The sequence below is a fragment of the Anomaloglossus baeobatrachus genome, chromosome 9 (genome assembly GCF_048569485.1).
Source record: "Anomaloglossus baeobatrachus isolate aAnoBae1 chromosome 9, aAnoBae1.hap1, whole genome shotgun sequence".
Classification (NCBI taxonomy): Eukaryota; Metazoa; Chordata; class Amphibia; order Anura; family Aromobatidae; genus Anomaloglossus; species Anomaloglossus baeobatrachus.
This window is the reverse complement of record NC_134361.1, coordinates 144,743,002-144,762,601: the sequence shown is the minus strand read 5'-3', so window position 1 is coordinate 144,762,601 and position 19,600 is coordinate 144,743,002. Positions and strand designations below refer to the sequence as shown.

Genomic DNA, 19,600 nt, shown 5'->3' with positions numbered 1-19,600 from the left:
AGAGAAGAGGTACAACTGCAGATGTGTTTGTAATGAGACAGTTCAGCTCTGCTAGGTATAACCACAATGCTCTGCAGAGAGATTACATACATAAGAATACAGAAATCTCTAGAAGCACTAAGATGTATGCAACACTGAATATATGAAATTTTGGACAGCATTACTGCTATATACACTTATAAGAATACAAGTACTTAGTCTATAAATTGGCCAAATCATGAGAGCCCATCAGCCACGACAAGGCTTTCACCCAAAACTTAATATTTATTAAACCTCTTGTTTCTATATTGTGCAGTGATGGCAGCTTACACTTAGTCATAGTTGTTCTAGTCTGTTTGGAGGTGTTGGTCAGTTTGTTAGTCATTACATGTCTCTCACTGGTGACTCCTCTTTCATTTAAAGTGAACTCCAGGCCAAACGACTGTACATCAAGGATTCCTGACGGTGGTACTATTTATAACCTGACAATGCATGGCCAGACAGATGTCAACAGAAACCAGAGTTTTGCAGTGGAAATTGGCAGTAAATCTCTCCTTCCTATAGAAGAGAACATGCTAGAACTGCTATGGAAATACCCCCAAAATTTGGGAGTAGATGCATTGAATCTGATCGCTAAACTGGTGGAAGGTGTGCAGGGGTGGGGTGGTCAGCCAGGACTGCATTTTCTATGTAGTCTTTCAATTTGCCTTTTATCAACAGATCTCAATTAACAAATGACAAGCAGCCATTTCGATTGTTTAAGGCCCTGTGAGCACACTGCGTTTTTTTGCTGCAGAAAAGGAGCAGTTTTGTTCATAACCTTTGTGCAGTCCATCAAAATCTATCAGAAATTCAAAATGCTGTGCGCACACTGCGTTTCCCTACAGGTGAATTTCTGCAGCAAAAAGCAGCATGTCACGTCTTATCCACAGGTACATGCGGTTTTGCCATTAAATATTAGTCAAAAACCACAGAGACCAACCTGCGGAAAAATCACAAAACTGTGGTAAAACAGCATGCAGATTTTTTGCTGCAGATGCGGAATTCTGTCAGAGGGTGGGTATTTTACTTAAACATTTTCCCAGTGTGCACAGGGCCTAAAAGTCATTTGTGGGCTGAAGACAGATTTTCTGAGATATTCAGTTCAGTTGCTTGTTATTTGTTCTAAATCATTAACACTTACTACAACCAACAAAATATGTTTACATTTGTACTCGATCATGATTTATTGGACATCTAAACTTATTTGCTGTAACCTACCATATTTTTCATGCTATAAGATACACATTTTAATAAGAAAAACTTGCTAAAAAGAATGCATCTTATAATCCAGAGGAAGCTTCCTAGGATAAACGAGAACACAAACTGCGTCCTCCCCAATCACAGAGCAGCCCTCTCCTACTGATCCACACTGATCTAGGGTGATCAGAGCAGGAGAGGAAGCTGCCGGGAGCTGAATGGAGGAACTAAAACACCCGCCACACGATTACCTCAAGGACCTTTCAGGTCATGTGAGTAGTCACATGCCTGGAAGGAACTGGAAGGTGTGGTTATGTAGGGGGACAAAGGGAGCAAGTGGACGGTGGTGCTCTGGTCAAATGAAACCATATAGAACTCTGACTTAACCCCATAGCGACGGCCTAACGTCTCAAGACGTCGGAAGAACAGGGTACTTATTCTGTTCCGACGTCTTGAGATGTCAGGCCGGAAAAAGCTTGTAGCGCCCCCCAGTGATGAAAAATCTCGGGGGTTTCAGCTACCGGAGGTAGCAGAGACCCCCAAGATTATGAATCGGGGTGCTTTTTTTTTAGACCCCCATAATGTGATCGCCGGTATACACTACATACATACATATATATTATAATACATATACACATATACATACATATACATACATATACATACATTATAATACATTATCATACATTATCATACATTATCATACATTATCATACATTATCATACATTATCATACATTATCATACATTATCATACATACATACATACATACATACATACATACAAAATACTGATTTCTTTCTCATCTGACATGATCAAACATGTCAGATGATAAAGAAATATAATCCTCTAGTGCCCCCAAAGCCCCCGGTACCGGAGAAATCCACCCCCACCGGACATCCAAAATGGCGCCGACGCGCGCCAAAAACTGCCGCTGCAGTCTCTGCATTCATTTCCCTCCGATCTGAAATGATCAAACATTTCAGATCGGAGTGAAATGTCCTCCCCCCTGACCCCTCCTCCGGTACACCAGAGCTGTCTGGTTCCCCGGAGCTCCCTCCGGTTCTCCAGAGCGCTCCCTCTTCCCTCCTCCGGAGCGTGCAAGATGGCGGCGCGCAGCGTACAGTAGCGCGCGGCCACATTCATCCTGCTCTTTCTGCCGCATGTGACACGTCACATGCGACAGAAAAGTTGTCCCCAGGTCCCGCCAAGTCTCCCACCGTCAACCCCCCTCAGCCCCCGGTCTTCCGTTACCTGGCTGCTGCTCCGTCCCCGCGATCACTCAGCCTCCCTCTGGAAAGCTGGCGGCGCATGTGCAGACAGCGGCTGTCAGCTGGATCCTTGCAAGCAGGGATGCTGACCGCGCTGCTTGCACATGCTGCTGTACTGTGGACCGGGGGAGAGTGAGTGCAGTAATCTGCAGCTACACTCACATGGAGAGCCTGCTGTTCTAGAAAATGGGGGGGTACGTTCTGTGAGCGTGCCCCTCATTCTGGAATGAGGTTACTGCAGGTCGAGTGCAGTATTCTCAGATTAGTGCACCCACACTGCTCATGGAGAGCTTGCTCTTCCAGAAAATGGGGGAAACGTTCCCTGAACGTTCCCCCATATTCTAGAAGGTCCAGAGTCGTCGTGGGACCTCCAAAATGGATTACAGCGACCGGAATTTGTTTATTTTCAATAAATTGGTGAAAGAGGGAATGTTCCTGGAAGTGTTTTTTCAAAAAAATTTTTTTTTTGTCTTTATTTTTTTCTATTACTGACTGGGTTAGTGATATCTGGTATCTGTTTAGATGCCGTGACATCACTAACCCCACGGCTTGATGCCAGGTGACATTACAGCTGGTATCAACCCCGTATATTACCCCGTTTGGCACCGCACCAGGGCGCGGAATGAGCTGGGGCGAAGCGCCAGGATTGGCGCATCTAATGGATGCGCCACTTCTGGGGCGGCTGCGGCCTGCTATTTTTAGGCTGGGAAGAGTCTTATAACCATGGCTCTTCCCGCCCCGAGAAGACCAGACCCCAGCTGTCCACTTCACCTTGGCTGGTGATCTAATTTGGGGAGGACCCCACGTTTGTGTGGGGTTTTTTTTTGTTTTGTTTTTTTTAAAAACGCCTGGGGAGCCCTCCAAATTGATCACCAGCCAAGGTGAAGCTGTCAGCTGTGGTTTGCAGGCTACAGCTGTCTGCTTTACCCTAGCTGGCTATCAAAAATAGGGGGGACCCCACGTCGTTTATTTTAATTATTAATTTTTTTTGGGGGGGCTAAATACAAGGCTAGGCACCCTTTAGTGCCACATGAAAGGCACTAAAGGGCGCCAGCTTAGAATATGCATGGGAATGGGACGTTATATTTGTTTGACATTATCCATTGTAACATTTTACGCTGTGCGCCCACGATCAGGATTTGCAGCGTTTTGGGCGCAGAGTGTTTTCCCTGCATCCATAACACTGCGTTGTGCAGTAGAAGCAGTGTGGAAGGATTTTTAGAAATCCCATGCCCACTGTGCTTCTATTCTCCACAGCATAAAACCGACCTGTGGCGCAGCTTCCCGAGCCTCAGCATGTCAGTTTATGCTGCAGAGACAAGAGTGTTCTCTGCAGGTAGCATAGAGCTCCACAGCAGCCTGATCCCAAATCGTGGGCATGGGCAGCTGTGTTCTCCCGTGGACAACACTCACATCTCTGCAGGAAGGCTGACACTGTATACTAGACGCCGTGTCACTGGATCATGGCCACAGCCTAAAAGTGAGAAATTTGTTGCTACAGCAACATTTTTGTGAAGTACCTGTGGATTCAAAATGCTTATACTCCTGAATAAAATCCAGTTTCCAAAATGGGGTCACTTGTGGGGTTTTTTTGCTGTATAGGTACCCAAGGGGCCCTGCTAATGTGACATGGTGCCCGCAATTTATTTCAACTTTTCCAGAATTCAAAAAGTGCTCCTTCCATTCAAAGCCCTCCCATTTGTCCAAACAGAGGTTTTTGGCCACATGTGGGGTATCCCTGTGTTCATAAGACATTGGATAACCTCTTGGGTCCACGGTTTGTTGTTGCCTCTTGAAAAAGTAAGAAATATGATGCTAAAGCAACATTTTTGTGAAAAAAAAAAAAAAAAATGAAAATTTTCAATATGGCAACCTAAGCTTATCAAATTCTGTGAAGTACTCTTGGATTCAAACTGCTCACTATACACCTAGATAAAAGCCTTGAAGTGTCCTGTTTCCAGAATGGGGTCACTTGTTGGGGACCTCCACTGTTTAGGCACCTTAGGGGCTTTCCAAATGCAACATAGCGTCCGCTAATGATTCCAGCCAATTGTGCAGTCAAATGGCACTCCTTCCCTACCGAGCCCTGCTGTGCACTTATTGATTTCCACCACACAAGGTATCAGCATACTCAGGAGAAATTGCACAATAAATTTTATGCTGAATTTTTTCCTTTTACACTTGTAAAAAAAAAAAAAAAAAAAAAAAAAGCTACCTGGTTGAAGTAACAATTTTGTGGTAAAAATGTATTTTTTTATTTTCACAGCTCAACATTATAAACAACTTCTGTGAGGCACCTGGGGGTTCAGGGTACTCACCAAACATCTAGATAAATGCCTTCAGGGGTCTATTTTCCAAAATGGGGCCACTTGTGGGGGACCTCCACTGTTTAGGCACCTCAGGGGCTCTCCTAATGCAACATGGCGTCAGCTATTGATTCCAGACAATTTTGCAGTCAAATGGCACTCCTTCCCTTCCGAGCCCTGTCATGCACCCAAACAATTGATTTCCACCACATATAGGGTATCGCCAAACTCAGGAGAAATTGCACAATAAATTTCATGGTGATTTTTTTCCTGTTACCCTTGTGAAAAAAAAGCTACCTGGTTGAAATAATTTTGTGGTAAAATTTTATTTTTTTATTTTCATGGCTCAAAGTTCTAAAATTCTGTGAAGCACCTGGGGGTTCAGGGTACTCACCAAACATCTAGATAAATTCCTTGAGGGGTCTAGTTTCCAAAATGGCGTCACTTGTGAGGGGTTTCTTCTGTTTAGGTACCTTAGCGGACCTGTAAATGCAACATGGTGCCCGCAATCTATTTCAGCCAAATTTGCTTTCCAAAATTCAAATATTGCTCCTTCTGTTCCGAGCCCTCCCATATGTCCAAACAGAGGTTTCTGACCACATGTGGGGTATCAGTGCGTTCATAACAAAGTGGGGAACAAGTTTTGTGGTCCATTTTGTTGTGTTATTTCTTCTAAAAGTGAATAAATTTGGGCTAGAGCAACATTTTTAGGTAAAAATTTAATTTTTGCTTTTTTTCATTCCACATTGCTTTTGTTCATGTGAAGCACCTGAAGGGTTAATAAACTTCTTGAATGTGGTTTTGAGTACTTTGGGGGGGGGGGGGGTGCAGTTTTTAGAATGGTGTCACTTTTGGGTATTTTCTGTCATCTAGGCCTATCGAAGTCACTTCAAATGTGATGTGGTCCCTAAAAAAAAAAAAAAATGGTTTTGTAAATTTTGATGTAAAAATGAGAAATCGCTGATAAACTTTGAACTCTTCTAACTTCCTAACAAAAAAAAAAAAATTTTGTTTCCAAAATTGTGCTTATGTAACGTAGACATGTGGGAAATGTTATTTATAAACTATTTTGTGTCACAGAAATCTCTGGTTTAATGGTATAAAAATTCAAAAGTTGAAAATTGCTAAATTTTCAAAATTTTTGCCAAAATTCAATTTTTTTCATAAATAAACGCAAAAAATATTGTCCTAAATTTGGTACTAACATGAAGTCCAATATGTGACGAAAAAACAATCTCAGAATCACCGGGATCCGTTGAAGCGTTCCAGAGTTATAACCTCATGAAATGACACTGGTCAGAATTGCAAAATTTGGTCTGGTAAGGTGAAAATTAGCTCCGTCACTAAGGGGTTAAAGGGTTATTCCCATCGCCAAGATCCTATGCCAATATGTAGTAGGGGTAATAATATTGTCAAATATCTCCAGTTTGAAATTTAGTATAGGTCTCCTGATATAGCTATGTCTCTTACCTCATGTGCAGGACACAATACAGCAGCTTAGGCATCCATGGCTACGACCACTCTGACAGTTACTTGTGGTCATAACCATGGATACTAAGCTGCAATGCCTTGCACATGAGGTAAGTGACACAAAAATCATGCAGGGGGCAAGAGCACACCCCATTTTCAGCCATGATAATGCCATTTACTTACTTATCTCCTCCTAGTCTCTGCTCTATAGCAATTGTGAAGATAGCATGTGATCGAGAAGACTGAGAATTCATAGCTGTAGAAGCCACAGTGCGGGAGCTATTCCCCTGCTCCAGACAGATTATTGTATCCACGTCAGTTTTCACATCTCGCTCCGTCAAGCCACAGATCTGCGGAGGAGGAGAACACTTAGCCGCCTATACTATCAAACACAGCTACAGCTCCAATGTAATACCCAGGGGCCTTGATGTACCTTTATGCCTTCCTTAGGGTCCTCACGGATACTAATAGGAGATGCTTTATCCCGAGGAGAATATAGCAAGTCAAGAATTTCTTCATTATAAATCTTTTAAAAAAAATAAAGAAGTCAACATTTAGAATATAATAAGCTTTAATTGTAGTTTTATGACACAAGAGACACAAGATTGAGTTTTGCTTACAAAGAATTATCTAGACTGGATACACTGAAGGAAAATTTATGAATTATGAAGCCTCCCATCAGTTTATTACAGAGGAGCTGAGAAAATTTAAAAAGGGAATCCATCAGTAGGATCAGCCCTCCTAAGCTGTCTATATGGGTATGTAGGTCATAGGAAAAAGAGAATTTTGTTTACTTACCGTAAATTCTTTTTCTTATAGTTCCGACATGGGAGACCCAGACCATGGGTGTATAGCTTCTGCCTCCGGAGGACACACAAAGTACTACACTAAAAAGTAGCTCCTCCCTCCGAGCATATACACCCCCTGGATGACCAAATCTAGCCAGTTTAGTGCAAAAGCTGAAGGAGAACATCCACCCACAAGTAGAGACAGAGCAAAACCCGGAACAACCAGAACCTCTGTCTACAACAACAGCCGGTGAAAACACACGGAACAAGAAAACTGCCAACAGGCAACAGGGAGGGAGCTGCGTCTCCCATGTCGGAACTATAAGAAAAAGAATTTACGGTAAGTAAACAAAATTCTTTTTCTTCATCGTTCCTTATGGGAGACCCAGACCATGGGACGTTCCAAAGCAGTCCATGGGTGGGAATAAACAGAAAAACTGAGAAGTAGGCGAAACCTAACTTCACAAATGGGCGACAGCCGCCTGAAGGATGCGTCTGCCCAAGCTCGCATCTGCCGAAGCATAAGCATGCACTTGGTAGTGCTTCGAAAAGGTATGCAGACTAGTCCAAGTGGCAGTCTGACAGACCTGCTGAGCCGTAGCCTGGTGCCTGAAAACCGAAGAGGCACCGACAGCTCTGGTCAAGTGTGCCTTGATCCCCGGCGGGAGAGGCACTTGAGTACACTGGTAGGTATCGGAAATGGCCGACCTAATCCAACGAGCTAGGGTCGGCTTAGATGCCGAGAGGCCCTTACGCTGACCAGTGGTCAGCACAAAAAGAGGTGCACCGCCTAAGAACAGCGGTGCGAGACACAGATCCGGAGCGCCCGCACCAGATCCAGAGTATGCAACACCTTTTCAAAGCGATGAACAGGAGTCGGACAAAAAGGAAGGCAGGGAAATGTCCCGGTTAAGGTGGAAACAGAAACCACCTTAGGGAGAGAAAGTCCGGAGTCGGACGGAGAACCACCTTGTCTTGATGAAAAACCAAAAAAGGTGACTACGAAGAGAGTGCAGCCAAATCAGAGACTCTCTTGAGGGAAGTTACGGCCACTAGAAAGACCACTTTCTGTGAAAGACAAGACAAAGAAACCTCCCTAAGAGGCTCAAAGGGGGGTTTCCGGAAGCCGTGAGGACCGGATTAAGGTTCCAGGGCTCCAAAGGCCGCCGGTAAGGCGGAATGATGTGAGATGCGCCCTGCATGAAGGAGCGCACCTGAGCCAGCCGGGCGATACGCCGCTGGAACAACACGGGCAGAGCAGAGACCTGTCCCTTGAGGGAATTGAGGGATAGTCCTAGCTGCAGACCGGACTGTAGAAGGCACAGGAGGGTCGGCAAGGCAAAAAAGGCCAAGAAGCATGGCCGGAAGAATGACACCAGGACAGGAAAATTCTCCAGGTCCTGTGATTGACTCGGGCTCGGAAGTATCCCTTGGCCAAAATCTTAGTGGAGATGACTTCAGGAGGGATACCAGAAGTCGTCAAGATCCAGGACTAAAGAGCCACGCCGTCAATCTGAGAGCCGCAGGATTCTGGCAGAAAGACGGACCTTGTGAGAGAAGGTCTGGACAGTCCGGGAGATGCCATGGCACCTCTACGAACAGATTGAGCAGGTCAGGGTACCAAGCTCGCCTGGGTCAGTCTGGAGCAATGAGAATGACCCGACGGCCCTCCATTCTGATCTTGCGCAGAACTCTGGGCAAGAGCTAGAGGGTGAAACACGTAAGACAGACGAAGCTGTGACCAATCCTGAACCAGTGCGTCTGCTGCAAAAGCCTGAGGATCGTGGAGCGAAGATCCACGTCCGGAGTGCCGTACTTGCGGCAGATTGACCGAAACACTGCCGGATGCAGAGCCCACTCGCCGCTGTCCATGGTTTGACGGCTGAGAAAATCTGCCTCCCAGTTTTCCACGTCTGGGATGTGGACTGCGGATATGGTGGACTTGGAGTCCTCCGTCCACTGAAGGATGCGTTGAACCTCCAACATTGCCAGGCGGCTGAGAGTCCCGCCCTGGTGGTTGATGTAGGCAAACGCTGTCGCGTTGTCTGACTGGACTCGAATGTGCCTGGCCGCCAACGGATGGTGAAAGGCTAAGGCTAGTTTCACACTACGTCTTTTTAACATCCGCTGAAAACGTTTTTTTAGCGGAAGTACGGATCCTGCTTTTACAGCAAATAACGTATGCAAACGCATATGTTATTTTGCAGGATCCTGCACTGGATGTTTAGGGGCGGGCATTGGAGTCATGTGATCGGGAGTGAGGGGAACTAGACTGGGAGGAGGCTTCTGACAGCTGCAGACGCTCGTAACCAAGGTAAACATCGGCCTTGGATACCCGATATTTATCTTGGTTACGAGTGTCTGCAGCTGCTAGGAGCCGGGCTGCCTGCACACGTAACCAACGTAAACATCGGGTAACTAAGAGAAGTGGTTACGCGATATTTACCTTGGTTCCGAGTGTCCGCAGCTCTCAGGTGGGAGAGAGAGGAAGGGGGAAAGACAGAGATAGAGAGAGAGGGTGAGTGAGGGAGTAGAGAGATCGACAGATCACGCGAGACTGGTTCTGGGCATGCTCAGTACTTTCTGGGCATGCTCAGTACAAAAGCAGGATCCTGTCTATCAGCACGCCAGCGTTCACCTGCGTTTGCGTGCGTTATAGTCAGGATCCAGCAATTTGCAGTATTTGGACGGAGCTCAAAAACGCTACAAGTAGCGTTTTTGAAACATGTTAAAAAACTGCAAGTCACTGGATCCGCACTATAACGCACGCAAACGCAGGTGAACGGATGTTAACGCGAGTCCATTGCAAATGCATTGAAATGAAAACGCATTTGCACTGGATCCGCTTGTCCGCTAAAATAACGTTAAGGACGGATGTTAAAAAGACGTAGTGTGAAACCAGCCTAAGAAGCACAGCTCTGATTTCCAGCACATTGATCGAGAGGGCTGATTCGGACGGAGTCCAAGTGCCCTGCGCTCCATGGTGGAGATATACTGCTCCCCAGCCGGATAGACTGGCATCCGTGGTGAGGATCACCCGGGACGGGGCCAGGAAGGAGCGTCCCTGAAGAGAGAGGGGCCGAAGCCACCACTGAAAGGAGCCCCTGGTCTGTGGCGAAGCCACCAACCCGTGGAAGGAGGAAGTCCGCTTGTTCCAACAGCGGAAAATGTCCAGCTGCAGAGGACGCAGATGGAACTGGGCAAGGGAACCGCTTCCATTGACGCCACCATCTGACCCAGCACCTGCATTAGGTGCCTGATGGAACGACGTCGGGGCCTCAGCAAAGAGCGCACCGCCAGAGGAGGGACTGCTGTTTGACTAAGGGCAGCTTCACAAGTGCCGGCAGAGTCTCGAATTACGTCCCTGGGTACGTGAGCTTCTGGGTCGGAGTCAGAGTGGACTTGGACAGAATGACAAGCCACCCGAATTGGCTAGAGTGGCAAGAGTGAGCGAGGCACTCCGCTAACAGTCTGCACTGGATGAAGCCCTGACTAGAAGGTCGTCCAGGACAAAAAGGATCACTGCCAACCCCTGGAGGTGCAGGACCGCAATCACTGTTGCCATGACCTTGAGAATACTCGCGGGGCCGTGGCTAACCCCAAGGGAAGAGCCACGAATTGGAAATGTTCCACTCCGATTGCAAAACGTAGTCAACGCTGGTGTGAAACTGCGATTGGCACATGCAGATAGGCATCTCTGATGTCGATGGATGCTAGGAAATCTCCTTGGGTCATTGACTGACCGCAGAGACTCCATGCGAAAATGCCGCACCTGAACATGCTTGTTGAGAAGCTTGAGAACCAGGTCGGAAGGCACCGTCCTTTTCGGGGACTAGGAAGAGATTTGAGTAGAAATCTCAGAACCGTTCCCATTACTCCATTGGCCTGCAAGAATGCCACGGCCTGTGAGAAAGCGGCAGCCTTGGAGCAGGGGGGAGTTGACAGAAAAAAAAAAATCTGTTTGGCGGGCTGGATAGAATTCTAACCTGTAGCCGTGGGAGATGGTATCCCGCACCCACTGATCGGAGACGTGTTGAAACCACACGTCGCCAAAGTGGGAGAGCCTGCCACCGGCCAAGGATGTTGCTGGCGCGGCCAGATAGTCAGGAGGAGGCTGCCTTAGTGGCAGCAGCTCCTGCGGCCTTCTGAGGACGCGGCTTCGTGCGCCAGTTGGGTTTACGGTCCTTGGCCGAGTTAGTGGACGAGGCCGAGGGCTTAGAGGACGACCAGTTGGAGGAACGAAAGGAACGAAACCTCGACTGGATCCTGCCCTGGACAGGTTTCCTGGTTTTGGTTTGTGGCATGGAAGTACTCTTCCTGCCAAAAGCTTCCTTAATAATTTCATCCAGTTGTTCACCGAATAGTCTGGTCCCAGCAAAAGGGAGCCCAGCAAGGAACTTCTTTAGAAGCATCTGCCTTCCACTCTCGAAGCCACAGGAGCCTGCGGATAGCGAGGGAATTAGCCGAAGCCACCGCAGTGCGGTGAGAGTCTCCAGCATGGCAGAAATGGCATAGGATGAAAAGACTGAAGCCTGGAAGTTAAGGCAACCATTTCGGGCATAGAGTCCCTGGTGAGGGAATGCATCTCCTCTAGAGAAGCAGAGATGGCTTTGAGAGCCCGCACTGCTGCAAAATATGGGGAGAACGAGGCCCCTGCCGCCTCATATACAGATTTGGCCAGAAGGTCAACCTGGCGGACAGTGGAATTCTTGAGAGGTGCCATCAGCCACTGATACAACTGTCCGGGCTGAGAGTCTAGACACCGGAGGGTCCACCTTTGGTGAATGAGCCCACTCCTTGACCACTTCTGGTGGAAAGGGAAAACGGTCATCAGAACCACGCTTTGGGAAGCATTTGTCAGGGCAGGCCCTGGGCTTGGTCACAGTGGCCTGAAAACTGGAGTGGTTAAGGAACACACTCCTTGTTCTCGTAAGCAAGGTAAACTGGTGCTTTTTTGCCAGAGAGGGTTGCTCCTCTGATACTGGCGGATTGAGGTCCAGTACAGAATTAATGGACGCAATCGAAACACTAATATCTGCGTCACCCTCGGACAGATCAATGGGGGACATGGAGGTAGCGTTCGAGCCCCCAGTAAAGGGATCCTCCTCGTCCTGCGAGTCAGCTCGTGAATCAGAGCCGCGGGACGAGGAGGGAGAGGGGACCCTGCGTCTCCTTTGAGGAGGACGGGGTCTGAGACCAGAAGAAGAATCCTCTGTGGGCCTTGCTGAGCGAGCCGTAGCAGCAGAGGCGCCCTGAGAAGGGGGCTAATGCATGCTCAGCAGAGTCCGGGACAGCTGTCCCATGGAGAGAAGGATTCTACCCAAGCCGGGGGTTCAGCCACCGGAGCCGGAGCAGCCGGAGGGACCACTGGGGATGAGACTCCAGACTGAGGCACCACCATGTTAGAGCAGGCATCACAATGTGGATATGTGCTCGGTACAGGCATACATGCAGTGCATATTGAGTACAGCCTTGCAGCCTTACTTCTCGTGTGAGACATGCTGCTGAAGTGGGGGCTCTGAGCCAGAATGACCCCCAGCAGAGTATATAAGCAGTATATCAGCAGGTCCACAACCGGAGGTTGTGGCTTGCCAGACCGTTTGACATTGTCTCTGTGCCCTCCAGATCCCAGAGCCCGGACCCCCAGAGAGATGCTGCAGTCAGCGCCGATCGTTGTGCAGACATGGCATAAGAACACTGAAAAAATGGCGCCGGAGCGAGGAGAGGGGCCGGGGCCTACTCTGAGAGCGGGATCCGGAGGGCCAAGGAGATATACAGGGAAGGGAATCTTTCCTCAGAGAGGAGTGTCTCTCCCCTGTACCGAACAGCCGCTGGGCGGAGCCGCACTGTCCCTCTGCATGACTGACATGCAGGGGCAGTGAAATCGAAACTAGGCCTCAGGCGAAGCCGGGGCCTAGATTTAACAATGCGGCCGGCAAACAGGCACCATCGGCGCGGTTCTCGGGTGAAAACCAGAGAACCGGCCGGGAATGTCAGAATACATACACAGCACACTCTCCCCCACATTAAAGTACAAGGGACCCCCTGAAAATAACGTCTCAGATACTTAGCTTGTGAGACGCAGGGCCAGGTCCCTGAGGGATGAGTGCTCCGTCCGGCAGGATCCTGAAAGGGCTGCGGATGGAGACCGGTCTCCTGCCAGGCAGGGAGAACCGTGCTGGCTCCCACTTCAAGCCAGAGCCCGAGGGATGGTGAAGGAGCGCGGCATGTAAGGCTCCAGCCCTGAAATCAACCTTAACAACACAGCCGACACAGTGGGGTGAGAAGGGACATGCCGGGAGTCCAGGGTTGGACCCGCTTTTCTTCAAACTCTTTTCCAAAAATCAAAATCAGATGAGAATGCATGTGTGGATGTGTGCCTCCTGAACACAAAGCATTGAACTGGCTAGATTTGGTCATCCAGGGGGTGTATATGCTCGGAGGGAGGAGCTACACTTTTTAGTGTAGTACTTTGTGTGTCCTCCGGAGGCAGAAGCTATACACCCATGGTCTGGGTCTCCCATAAGGAACGATGAAGAAACTGACTACAATGATACCTTGATATCTGCAATCTGATTACTTAAAGGGAATCTGTCAGCAGATTTTTGCCATCTTATCACAGCAGCATATTCGGTGTTAGAGACCCGGAATCCAACGATGTATCACTTAGATTACTGGGTACAGCAGTTTTGACACAATTTAGCCACGTAGCTAAGAGCTGCCCCCGCCCACACCAAGCTCTCTATAGAGATTGTACATTGACAGTGAAGTGTCAATCACAGGAGGGAGTATGTCAGACTGTAGTGCAAACAATAAGAGTCCTGTTGCATAAACAACTGAATGGACTATGACAAGACATGCAGCCCTGATTTTCCTGTGATAACACTTGCAGCACACTAGCTTCAGCTTGCATAGCAAAAACATGCTGACAGATTCCCTTTAAACCGAGAGATCCACACTTTTGTTAATGAGCTGTTCCAGGCTATGGGCTGTACACTGATCTACATGAGAATCTGACCCCAGAGAGGATTTTAAAATGAAACTGGTCATTACCAGGGTGAGACAAGTAACAGAACAGTAGACCTCAACTTTGTCTCATTACAAACACATTAGCAGCTGCAGCTCCCAGTTCTGCTATATTGCAACAGTATTGCAACCCTGGCTCCCTGTGAGATGAAGCTGAAAAGGACCCTGCAGATGTGTCAGGTAGAATACACTCACACTAGAGTACATCATCCAATGATTCTCTCACGCAAGAGCAATGGGTGCGATACAGTAATGACACTCTGCATTACTGCACAGGTGCAGACGAGATTGAGAACTTAATGACTCAATCTTCTCCCTTGGGTGTGTCGGCATATATTGGACTGCACTCTGACAGAGTGTAGGCCGATGTTTAGGACAAACCCAGTGACTTGAATGGGTGTGTACCATCTGATATACGCTGGATCACAGCATTCAGACATTTATCATGCGGACCAAAAAAAACAAAACAAATTAATATAATCTAATTATATATATATTATACACATATACACATATACACATATATTACACATGCATAAAGCTTGGTCGACACTGCTTAAAGTAGAAGAGCGAGTGCTATCTGATAAAATATCGGATAGCACTCATCGGAGCCATACGGTGGTGTAAGCAAGCCCACAGCTTTGCAGTGAGATCAGACTGACAGTCATTACAGGTCTCATACTGGTAATGCCATCTATCACAAAAATCTTTGGAGGTAGATTCTCAGGGAGATCATTGTCCGGCCCAAAGACCTTAACAGCTCAATGACATGTTTTCTTCTATGCATTTCTCTGGAATTCTCCATTAGATAAAGTGGTTTTATTCAGCTTCCTATGACCTACATGCCCATATAGATGGTTAGGAGGGCTGATCTACTGACCGATTCCTTCTACATCTGTTTTATCCAGCCATGTCATGACTATTATAAAGTAAAGCTCTTGGCATTGTTACATGGCAGCATTACATTTTGTACATGATCCCTTATTATTCTAACTGTACAGTTTCACAGCTTAAAACAAAAATTAAGTATGAAAATTTATATAACTTTCTTTTGAATAACAATTTCCAAAATTAAACAAGGAACAGGGCATTCCCATTTTACCATGATGGCATATTGGTAGAACAAGCGATCACTTTATAAATTGGCAGGTATTTGGCCTTTGAACCACCCCCAGAGAACGAAGTGTCCGCTGCACTCATGGAGCGCTGTCTCCCTACCACCGGTCCCGGTCCAGACAGGGGCTCTGCAGATTCTCCATTCTCTGACATCCCAAGGGTGAGGCCATCACTGATCATATAATGGCCACTCACATTTTGTAAAATGGTTAAGATCCTTTTGAAGGCTTTTTTTTGTTTGTTTTTTTTTGGGGGAGGGGGATTAAAATTGTATACTCTGGTGCAGTTTATGATAAAATAATCTGAGCTTAACCCACCATCCCCAGGTCCTTCTGACTCTCAGCTGCTACCCAATATCAGTTGTCTGCAGTGCTGTCATGCCTATAGCGCTGCAGCCAATCACTGAGCACAGCGGTTCTGCCTATGTAGATGGCACATGCTGCTCAGCTCACTGATTGGCGTCACACCGACAGTGCAGTAACCAACACTGCAGACAGATACTGAGGCAATAAAGAAAATCCTGTACCACAGCAAATATTTTAAATAGAGATTTTTTTTTAACAAAGTAAAAAAACAAAACAAATGGGCAGCAGGTGGTGCCAACACCCCAGATTTTCCTTACTATGGAGTTTTGACACCACCTGCTGGCAATCTATGGTTAATGTTTATTTATTGTGATTTTTATTAATAAAAGGGAGCTCTATTTAAAATCTTTGCTGCAGCACATAAATGTATTACTTCATGTTATAATATCTGTATAGAGCAATGTTCCATGAAAATAAGGGCACATTCACACTGTTTTCTTGATAATTCACGGATGAATTTTTTTGTTAGCTTAAACATATGTTTTAGATACTGAGGCAGTACCAGGGGAGGGCAAGTAAACTGCACCTGGGGACTCAAGTTTCCGGAAAGCCCCATTAATGTGTGCCTGTTAACATTACAGGTATCTGCAGCTATAAAACAATGACATACATTTACCTCGAGATAAGAAACTTTGAGGAGAAATTCCCAGTCTGGCCTTTGTGTCATTTCTCGAAATAATGCCTTAACCACTCTGGGAATGACACCGACTGTAGGCTCGTTTTCTTGGTCATGTGTGTATGCGCCTCCCATTGAGAAGGTCTTCCCGGATCCAGTCTGCCCATAAGCTAGGACTGTAGCATTGTACCCTGAGGAAATCCACAGGCTTTTATTGCATTCATACAAATCTCATTTCAAGTACAGACTAACAGATGTAAGGTGACGGCTGTGAAGCACAAGTAGATCAGGAGCTTCTACTCAAGGTGACAATATTACTACAAACGTGGATCCAATCAGTTCCATCAAATATGGCTACGACATCCACAGGGTGTAAGCTGTGAGGGCAGGGTCCTCACACCAGTATATGAGTGTTAACACTCCACATGTATGGACCTTGGAATTATTGGAGTAACATTGATCGTTCACAGGCCATTCCTTCATATGGCCGGCACATTTCTGTATCTGATAGTTGCCAGTTCTCTGACCACATTTTATACTCTAAACCGTATCATAGGGATCTGTGGAGCTGCGGGGTCAGGCCAGCAGACACAGTCAGGTCAGGACTGACTAATGTCGGCTAACTGTGGAGGGGAGGGGGGGGGGGGGGGGGTGTTTTGGGAAGTTAATACAGACTCTGGTTCTTCCAAAGAGGAAAGAGCCATCCTTAACCCCTTCACCCCCGGGCGAGTTTCCATTTTTTTTTGGGGTGGGGTTTCACCCCTTCTTCCGAGAGCCGTAATTTTTTTTTTTTTATTTTTCTGTCGACCTTGCCATATGAGGGCTTGTTTTTTTGAGAGACAAGTTGTACTTCTAAATGAAACCATGAATTTTACCATATAGTGTACTGGAAAATGGCAAAAAAAGTGCGATTGCATGATGGTTTTGGAGATACGTTAAAACTGATGTGTGGGTGTGACGCCTCAGGTCGGTGCGAATTTGTAGATACCAAACATGTATTAGGTTTAATTTTATCTAAGGGAATTAAAATATAAAAGAAAAAAAAAAAATTTTGCGCCATTTCCATGATCCATAGCGGTCTCATTTTTGGGACCTATGGCTCAGTGACAATTTATTTTGTGTGTCTCGAGCTGACATTTTTGCGCATATGTTATGTTTTGAGCGACTTACCTCATTTTGTGCAAAATTCGTGGCAACCTAAGAAAACATAATTTTGGCTTTTTTTGCCACTACGCCGTTTAAAAATCAGATTAATTGATTTTATATTTTGATCGGACATTTCTGAACATAGCAATACCAAATGTGTATTTTTTTTAACTTTTTAATTTATAACGGGGCGAATGGGGGGGGGGGGGGGTAATTTGAACTCTTTTTTTTTAAACTTTGTTATAGTCCCCCTAGGGGACTACTAAAATAATCAGCAGTCTGATCGCTCATTCTTTCTTGTAGATCAGAGCAGCATTGCTCTGATCTGCACAGACGCAGCTTTCTATACACTGCCCTCTGCGGGCTGTAAGAGGAAGTGACTCATGATAGCTACAGGAGTCACCACATGACAACTATCGGATCCACGTCACATTTGATGGAGCCGGGTAACTGAATGCTTACCGCGGCGCACTGACATTTTTGGGCACACACTTTCTACAGCCAGACACCCAGACCCCGGGGGGGGGGGGGGCACAGTTTGTTTGGACGGAAGCCGAAATGGGACCACTGAACGGAGATTACAATGCAGTGTGACAGCAGCCTAAAGGCCCCGTCACACTAAGCAACATCGCTGCTAATGAACAACTTTTGTGACGTAACAGCGATGTTGCTAGCGATGTTGCTGTGTGTGACATCCAGCAACAACCTGGCCCCTGCTGTGAGGTCGTTGGTTGTTGCTGAATGTCCAGGGCCATTTTTTAGTTGTTGCTGTCCCGCTGTGAAGCACAGATCGCCGTGTGTGCGCCAGCGACAGAGCAACAACTAAATGTGCAGGCAGCAGGAGCCGGCTTCTGCGGACACTGGTAACCACGGTAAACATCGGGTAACCAAGAAGCCCTGTCCTTGGTTACCCGATATTTACCTTAGTTACCAGCCTCCTCCGCTCTCACTTTCAGTGCCGGCTCCTGCTTCTTGCACGTGTAGCAGAGTACACATCGGGTAATTAACCCAATGTGTACTGTAGCTAGGAGAGCAGGGAGCCAGCGCTAAGCATTGTGCGCTGCTCCCTGCTCTGTGCACATGTAGCTACAGCACACATCAAGTAATTAACCCGATGTGTGCTGTAACTAGGAGAGCAGGGAGCCAACGCTCAGCGGTGTGCGCTGCTCCCTGCACGTGTAGCTGCGTCCGCTGGTAACCAAGGTAAATATCGGGTTGGTTACCCGATATTTACCTTAGTTGCCAAGCGTAGCATCTTCCACGCGGCGCTGCTGGCTGGGGGCTGGGACACTGGTTGCTGGTGAGCTCACCAGCAACTCGTGTAGCCACGCCACAGCCATCCCTGCCAGGTCAGGTTGCTGGTGGGAATCGCTGGAGCGTCGCAGTGTGACATCTCACCAGCAACCTCCTAGCAACTTACCAGCGATCCCTATCAGGTTGGATCGTTGTTGGGATCGCTGGTAAGTTGTTTAGTGTGACTGGGCCTTAAGAAAACATGCATGGGAGCTCCAAGGGCTGGTATATTATCTAGGAGACTGAGGACCATCTTAGCCCCAGTGGCTCTTTGACTTACCTTTAAACAGGCCTTGTATGAGAGGGGATACTGAGGTATTATACACCTCCTCCTGCTCAGCCGATGGATCAAAGACAAAATCGTATGTGAAAGATTTTTCATTTCCAACAATCACCTGTACATGAGAAATCATGTTAGTATGTGCACATAACGACCACACAAAGACGGCACACATATTCACCCACCTGAGGTTCCCCAGGCACAAAAGTAAGGCACGTCTTACAGCCTTCATTGATCTCCTTCTGAACCAGGGGCCTACACCTTAGAGCAACTCTTACAGGAATACCTTCATCTTTACCCATGTTGTAACCAAACAAGCCTAGAAGAGGGAATGAAAGTAAGGCTACTTCCACAGTTGCGTTGTGCGGCATTGGTCACAATCAGTTGTGTGACTGATGTAACGGATGTGTTGCAGATATTTTGCATTGCACTAAGGTGTGTGTATAAAAAAAAAACCACAGCAATACTATATTAAAACCATTTAAAATACAGTGTTCAAACAAACAAATGGGGTTGCATATAATAAAACAGAACCCCACAAGTCACCCCCTCCATATGGATAAGTATCATGTACAGAGCACACTATAGGCCAGTAAATAGGCAAAACCTCAATACAAATGAATACAGATCTAAACAAGGAAGCATATAAACATCCAGTACATATGCAAAATGCACAAAATATAGATACCAGTCAAATGTAGACAA

The 19,600-nt window shown here is 46.8% G+C and overlaps 1 protein-coding gene across 2 annotated transcripts in view; it reads right to left on the bottom strand.

Moving 5' to 3' along the window:
* The window catches only part of KIF4A (kinesin family member 4A), a 187,289-nt gene that overhangs the window by 135,040 nt on the left and 32,649 nt on the right, over positions 1 to 19,600 (bottom strand). For both annotated transcript variants that reach the window (XM_075324006.1, XM_075324007.1), the window contains exons 2-6: positions 19,081 to 19,214; positions 18,896 to 19,010; positions 16,177 to 16,367; positions 6,699 to 6,791; positions 6,449 to 6,615 (exon numbers count right to left, since the gene is read on the bottom strand). In XM_075324006.1, the coding sequence (XP_075180121.1) occupies positions 6,449 to 6,615; positions 6,699 to 6,791; positions 16,177 to 16,367; positions 18,896 to 19,010; positions 19,081 to 19,197 (683 nt within the window). In that variant the 5' untranslated portion in view covers positions 19,198 to 19,214. The remainder of the gene's footprint in view (positions 1 to 6,448; positions 6,616 to 6,698; positions 6,792 to 16,176; positions 16,368 to 18,895; positions 19,011 to 19,080; positions 19,215 to 19,600) is intronic.